At 37.0% G+C, this 7575-nt stretch overlaps 1 protein-coding gene across 1 annotated transcript in view; it reads left to right on the plus strand.

The window, feature by feature from the left end:
• TM9SF2 (transmembrane 9 superfamily member 2) overlaps positions 1–3444 on the plus strand; it is a 64319-nt gene extending 60875 nt beyond the window's left edge. The window contains exon 17 of the mRNA XM_077753887.1: positions 2755–3444. Coding sequence (XP_077610013.1) covers positions 2755–2822 — 68 coding nt within the window. The 3' untranslated portion in view covers positions 2823–3444. The remainder of the gene's footprint in view (positions 1–2754) is intronic.
• The last annotated feature ends 4131 nt before the right edge of the window (positions 3445–7575 follow it).

Here is a 7575-nt window from a genome sequence, read left to right on the forward strand (position 1 = left end):
AGGATCCATTGTTGGGCTACACATCCAGGGATACCTGGGCCCATACCTGTCAAAAGTTTTCCCCTGTTAACCTGTTAATTGTACAGTGCTTCTTTAGCTCATTTCAGAAATAGGGTAAAAAGCTTTAGCTGTCTAAGTCTAGGGGTAAGTAGAAACTGAAGGGGCGAAGTCAAGATGAAATTGACAATAAATGTTACCAAGAAATGACAATCATAGAGTACCTCTTATTCTAGAAAATTTAAACTACAAGTTTATGTCTCCACTTTAAAATATAAGTACCTGATAGGAAAGTATATTGTATTGGTATTTATTTTATGTATGTGCCCCTTATCTCTTCACCTGGTTAAAAGTTTTCTGCATCTAAGAGCCCTTAGAGTAGCTGCTTAGTAAACAGTTGTGGAATAACCAAACTAAAAAAAAGAAAATTATGGGATCTTTCTTTTTCACAAAAAATGTGCATCTAAAATTTTATTTTAGATTGTTTTGCCTGCTCTGTGAGGAAGTAAAAGATCTGAAAACTAAAAGGAATTAAAAATAAATTAGAACTGTTCTGTGATTAGTTATCTGTTAACATTTGAGAGAATTAGGTGGGGTTTTGAAGTTCTCCTGTTGCTGTATCAGCATGTAAGGAGCTTCAGGCTCTTACATTGATTCTGATTCCAGGTCATTGGTCAGATGCAGGGAGGTGGGTATATGTGGGGTTGCTTGTCTTAGTGCTGCATGGTACATAGATAGCTAGGTCCACAGCCGTAAATCCTAATCTGTGACCTGCAAACCAAAGTGTAGCCTCTGAAACAAGGAATTACTGTTGTACATATGGATCTGTGTGTCTGTAAATGCATATAGAGAGGAATTTACTCCTTGCCTACACACAAAAAGTAGTGATCTTAGTGAATGTCTCTTGTTTTTCCAGGCACGTGATATGATAGTTTATCATGTAGTTTATCACCTCTCTTTATTGCTCTTGATTTCTAGTGAGATATTTTATTTATTCAGAGTAAAACAAACTTTGTTATCTAAATTTTGGAGCCATCCTAAAGTGAATCAACCAGTTAAGCCAGTAACTTTGGGCGTATTTCACTTTATGGGAAAGAGTCTCTGCAGGGGAACGGTGAGCCCTTTTAGTGTCTTTCTAAAGTGGGGTACATCTGTATTTACTTCAGTACTCCAAACCAGCACCATTTTATTTAAGTCAATCTCATTTACAAAAAAAAAAAAAAATTATTCTGTTACATAAGGAAAATGCCACTTTTAATATGTATATTATACTTATCCCATATTAAGAACAAAATAAAATACTAAAGTATTTTGTTAAGAACGAAATAAACTTGACTTACCTAGGGTTGCCAGTATGATGATAAACGTATTTTGTCACTTTAGAATATTTTCTCTGTATTACCTTGAAGCTCTTGGTAAGCATAAGGTTGTTTAAATACTTTTGTTTTACCATTACTTTTCTAAAACTAACCCCAGCCTCTTTACAAACTTAATAATTGTCTTTTGAATATCCAAAAGGTATATTTTTATGTCCTCTAAAACACACGATGACTGGCACATAGTAGGTACATGTATGATGTTTGAGAACAATAATGTTGCCACTTCCCATAATAATGTCCCATATGTAGTCTCTTGAGTTAGAAAATTTCTTTTAATACTTTTCACCATTGTTTTAAATGTAATAAAAAGAAAACTTTAAATATAAACCTTACACAAGGATATGTAGATCTCCTTCTGTATTCTTTTGCACTTCCACTCATTGACTATTCTCAAGGGGTAATTCTGGAAAAAAATCAGTTTTTAAAAATATGTCAGGCAGTTAGTAAATATTCTTTTGCAAAACAGAGTCTCTGAATTTATCTAAACATGGCAAAGTTAAAAATAGCACTATATTTGAAGTCAGAAAAAGTGAATTCACATTCTGATCCTGCTTACCAGGCATGTGGCCATTAGACAGTTACTTAACTAAACCTCATTTTTTCATCTGTCTAGCATTCAAATTTTTTGGAATCTAGACTGATAAAGATACTCAAAAACCAAAGCACGTGTTTTTTCATGAATCATCTCATTTACTCTACCTAGGGCAGATAAAATGATCTCTGTTTTATAAGAAACGGGCTTGGAGATTTCAGTTGACTAGTGCAAGGTTGGTACACATAGTCAGGACAGCTGCCCTGTCCTCTGATACCACGCCACATCTCGTCTTCAGTGGGGTGCATCTTTGTTATTATCCTAATTCAATTGCCTTTCACACTTTGTGGAAGCTTTCTGAATTTAGTTTTATTATGGTTCTTTGAAAACTGATAATTCTCAGTAACTATACTTAGAAAATGCGCCTACTTAATTATTATATGAGTCTGATACTCTGTTTAAGGTATCCATATCATACCTTGAATTCATTTTCATAGCAGTTTTCCATTTGGTGATAAGAAAATACTCTGAAATAGGAAAGGAAAATTGGCATCCTATTTATCTTTTAATTTTGGGGGGGGGGTTTGCATGTAATAAGAAAAAGAATGTATTATAGAAACTTTAGGTAATCTTAAAGTATAAAAAGTTCTATCAATTTCTGTAAGAACTTTGAGGTAGTTGTGTAAGTTTCAAAAAAAATTATGGATCTATGGTATATTCCTGGTAAGTAATAGTTTATAGTTTTGTGGCTTTTTTTAAGAAACCAATCATTTTAAGCCTGTGCTCTTGTGTAAATTATGAAATTTCCTTGGGAAAAGAGTTTATTTTTGTTCTTTTCTTTTATAGGAACAATTGGCTTCTTTGCATGCTTTTGGTTTGTTACCAAAATATACAGTGTGGTGAAGGTTGACTGAAGAAGCCAGTGTGTCCAGTTAAAACAAATAAATTAAATTCTTCATCAACAAAGACCTGTTTTTGTGACTACCTTGAGTTTTATCAGACTTATTGGCCTAGTAATCCTTCAGAAACAACATAATTCTAAATACACCTCTTCCCGTACACCTGTCCCCACAAAATGTGTTTTCAACACTAAAACATTTGTATTGTGATTTGATTAAGTATATATTCAGTTGTTCTCAATGAAGAGCAAATTTAAATATTATGTGCATTTGTAAATACAATAGCTATAAAATTTTCAATACTTCTAATGGCAGAATAGAGGAGGCCTATTAAGCAGTACTGATGAAATGCAGGACAGTTCATTGTAAATAGGATTTTCTAGGCTCGGTAGGTGGAAAGAATTATTTTTCTTTGAAGGAAATAACTTTTTATCATGGTAATTTTGAAGGATGATTCATATGATGTGTTTATTGGGGGGGATGTGGCTTTTAAAAGACTCTTGTATTGGTTGTAACTGTTCATATCTTCTTTTTTCTGTGTTGACTTCATTATTCCCATGGTATTGGCCTTTTAAACTATGTGCCTCTGAGTCTTTCAATTTATAAATTTGTTATCTTAATAAATATTGTAAAAATGTCTGCATTGCATCATTACCTATTGTATATTCAAGGAGTGTCTATAAATAGAAATCTGTTCACCAATGGTATTTTAAAATGGTTATTACTGTTTTATCAGATTTTACTGATTTTTGTTCATGTAACATTTTCTTGGTTGATCTAAATGAAACTCCAGCCTCCTAGGCCTTGTGACAAATCTGGCAGTAATAGAAATTTTAGTTGTGTATAGCTAGCCAGAAAAATGATATAAGTCTACTAGTAGTTAATATGGGCCTCACTGCATTGTCATTAAGGATTTTATGTTTTTGACCTATTTTTCAAAATACAGTGTTTCCCATTTTTTTAAGTTAGTGTTTATTTATACATTAGCAATAGCTAGCAGATCTTCCTCTTTATGATTACACTGTCTTAATTTGGATTTCACAGTTTTATTTCTTAGAGTTAAGAAATAACTATTTCTCTTTCATATTCATCTGCTAATTAAAAACCATTATGTGGAAATAAAAGTTTGGGATTATTTCAGGAACATTAGTCTGCTTATACCTGTAAGAATATTCATCTTGTATGTTAGGGGCTGGATGCTTGCTGCTTACGAGAACAAATCAGGTCCTGTTTACACTAAATTTACACTAAAATGATTAACTATTATTCATATGATGTTGGGGGCTCTTACTCATTATTTTATATCAATATCCCTTTTTAAAAAACTAACCTGTCCATGTTGAAGCATGTAGGAGCTCTGGTTATTTTTGCCCTGTCCCATAGAGATTTAAGAGAATTTCCTTTCAAAATTATTTTCTACATCTCTTGCAGTATAGTTTTTTTTTTTTTTAGGTATAATACTGTTAAAGTACAGTTGGGATAGGCTGATTGACTGAAGAAAAGGTTTATAAAATGTGGATTGAGAACAAGGCTAGCTTTGTTGATCAGAGTTAAGCTTCTTCAGTCTTCTTTTTCCTTCAGTGAACAATTAGCTTAGTGACTAAAAAACTTACTACTTAGAATTTTTTATATAAAATTTTTATTTTTCTTTATACTTTGCAGTAACACATTTCACATTTAAATAATGATGAGGCCATTTGAAAAATTTAAATATCAAAAAGATTTAGGAGGGAGTAATAACGAGGAAGGAGATAGTGAGGAGGAAGGCAAGACCAGTGGTGAGAAGGGCCGGCGAGGACACAGCCTTTTCTCTGCGGCTTTCATTAGGACTTCTGAGGACATGGCTGCCATGGTTCTAGCTCACACACCTTGGTTGCCATGGTGTCGTGAACACAGGGCAGTCATATGATTTCTGAGTCCTTTTTCCTTTTCTTGTCACTTCAGAAGTTACCTAGTTATGCCTTTCTCTCAGTGTCCCAACTCTTGGCTAATTGGAGAATCTTAAGCAATGCCAGTAGCGAAAGTGGTGTTAATTAGCAGTGCTATTTACTGTTTGCAGTGTGGGTTCTATGGCATCTGACCAGTGCTGTGAGTGAAATGAGTGCCTCAAAAGGGTGCCTGCCAGTGGGGTAACGGAGCAATTGGGGGAAGCAGCTGAAGATAGGCCTCTCCGTATTCATCACACCGTACAAGGTACGAAGCTTGTGCACAGTGCGGCCCAGAAGTTGCTATGTGGTCATCCATGGGCATCTGGTGCCTTTGTTCTATCTGATGTTTGACTTGAAAATTAACCGATACCTTAAATCTGTGCTATCAGTCCCTCCTACTTTCACGTAGACTAGCTGAGATTATGCAATGGCATGAGTCACAGAACAGTTTTAAAATTATAAAGCATTATAGGCCTGAAAGATTTTTTTAAATGATTAACTTTAGAAGTCTTTATAAAGTATGGCCTGCTTTTGGTTTTTAATGAAGAGGATAAATGACTTCTGTTAACAGAATTCATTCCTCACCTTTTGCCTATGGATAGCAGGACATTCTGATATTTCATTAATATGTAATTTTATGCCATTAAGAAAATATTTTCCATATTTATATTTTTATCCTGCAGCCTGAATAGTGGCCATAACGTCTCCCTCTACCTGCAGTGAAATCTATATGTAGAAAATAATGCTTTGCTTTCTCAGAAATTTTTACTTTGAACAACCTGTTTGTTTACTTTGAGTCAGACTTGTTTCCTTCTACTGATTTATTCTCTCCTTAACCGTAATTTGAAGTCTAAACACAAAAATCATTGTTTCTGCACATTTCTCTAGCTTTTGAAATTCTGGATTTCTTTGGCCTGCTCATTTGAACTTTCTTCATTCTCACATTTTGATTATCTTTTATTCTTTGGCCCACTGATACAGTTGACATTTTCATTAATAATGAATTATTTTATAAAGAAGAAGACATTGGTTCCTAAAGAGTGCTGTTTATTATTTCCTTTGGGTATTTTTAGCAAAAAATCAGTTCTAGGCCACACAAATGGTCTTGACCCTGATACATATAGGTCCTGGGTCATTAATTTCTCTGAAAAGAGTTTAAAATATGGTAGATTTAACTCGAAAATGATAGCTTGAAGGATTAGGTTGTTTTTGTTTTTTTCAGAAAGAGAGCATGAGTGGCAGTGCAGCAGAGAGAGGTAGGGACAGAGGATTTGAAGTGGGCTCTGTGCTGACAGCAGCTAACCTGACGTGGGTCTCAAACCCACGAACTGGGAAATCATGACCTGAACTGAAGTTGGACACTTAACCGACTGAGCCACCCAGGCGCCCTGGATTAGTGTTTCCTTTAAAAGCTCGTTTTTACTGATACTTAATAATCAATGATGTCTACATAGAATTCAAATCCGATTTTCTTCCTAAATATAAGCTCAGTGTTTTTAGCATTATTATCAAAGAAAATAATAAGCCAGTAAGTCAGAATGACCCAGGCTCTCTTCTCTGGCTGACGCTATGCCAGACATTAGCCAGAGAAGAGAGTTGGGTTGCAGTGTTGACTGGGACGCTTGCAGGTACAACAGCAAATTAAGGCAGTAGGGCGAGACTTAGCCACAGGAGAGTTGCTGCCCGTGTCCTGCTCTCACAGTGCCGGGGTAGAAGGAGCTGGGGACTCAGAAGAGCCCATGCTATGACATTGCTGCTGAGCCGGTGTCCTCAGTGGCCACCACCACTAGGACTCAGACGACACCTTCCAGACTTACTCCCCTGTTCTGCACGATATGACTTTGAAGAACTTTGCCAACCCCTTGAGGAGAGGGGTCGTGATGAGAAGCTGATGGAGCTTCAGGAGGTGGTAGAATCTTGAGGACATCAGGAAACCAGCTGGTAAGGAATAGGAGCACCGGAGTGCGGTGCATTCGCTCTGCTTGCGGGGAAACTGTGCACCAGTCATTACTGGCATTGCACAAACCAGCTGCCATCAAAAGTGACCCCTCCCCCATTCATATATCTTCCTTGAGACCAATTACATAACTCCTATCAGAGAATTGGGCAATCAACCTATGCAGGATGGGGCCCAGGAATATGGTGTCTGACAAACACCCTGGCAGGCAGTGACCAGTAGGGCCAAGGTTCATGCTGGTTTTTCCTTAAAGCCATGAGGGTTGTTTGGGCCTTCACCTATGCAGTGATGCTTCTTTGGGTTACCTTTAACCATTCTAGAGGCTGTACACACCTTTGTAAACCTCCTGCTGTGTGTTGAAAGAGAGATTCGAGTGGAGGTGATGTGGAAGGGACACGGGCTTTAGAATCCTGCTCTACCACTATTGATCAGATCTCTCCCAGTATAACGTCTTTGACCCAAGTGATCCTTCCCATTCTCTGCTCTCGTTTTTTTTTTTTTTAATGTTTTATTTATTTCTAGGAGAGAGAGAGACAGCGTGAGCAGGGGAGGGTCAGAGAGAGAGGGAGTCACAGACTGAAACAGGCTCCAGGCTCTGAGCTGGCAGTCAGCACAGAGCCCGACGCGGGGCTCGAACCCACGAACCGCGAGATCATGACCTAAGCGAAAGTCGGACGCTTAACCGACTAAGCCACTCAGGCGCCCCCGCATCCTCTGCACTCCTAATAATTTGTTAGCAGTGGTGTTTGACACCTCTCCTAGTATTGACTTAAATATTACTCAAATTATTGTTTAACTTTGCAGGCTTATCCTCCCAAATAGATCACAGACTTCTCAAGGGCAAGAACCACCGCTCGTATCCTCTTTGGTTCATGCCTAGGGC

Source organism: Crocuta crocuta, unplaced genomic scaffold, assembly GCF_008692635.1.
Source record: "Crocuta crocuta isolate KB4526 unplaced genomic scaffold, BGI_CrCroc_1.0 scaffold31, whole genome shotgun sequence".
Classification (NCBI taxonomy): Eukaryota; Metazoa; Chordata; class Mammalia; order Carnivora; family Hyaenidae; genus Crocuta; species Crocuta crocuta.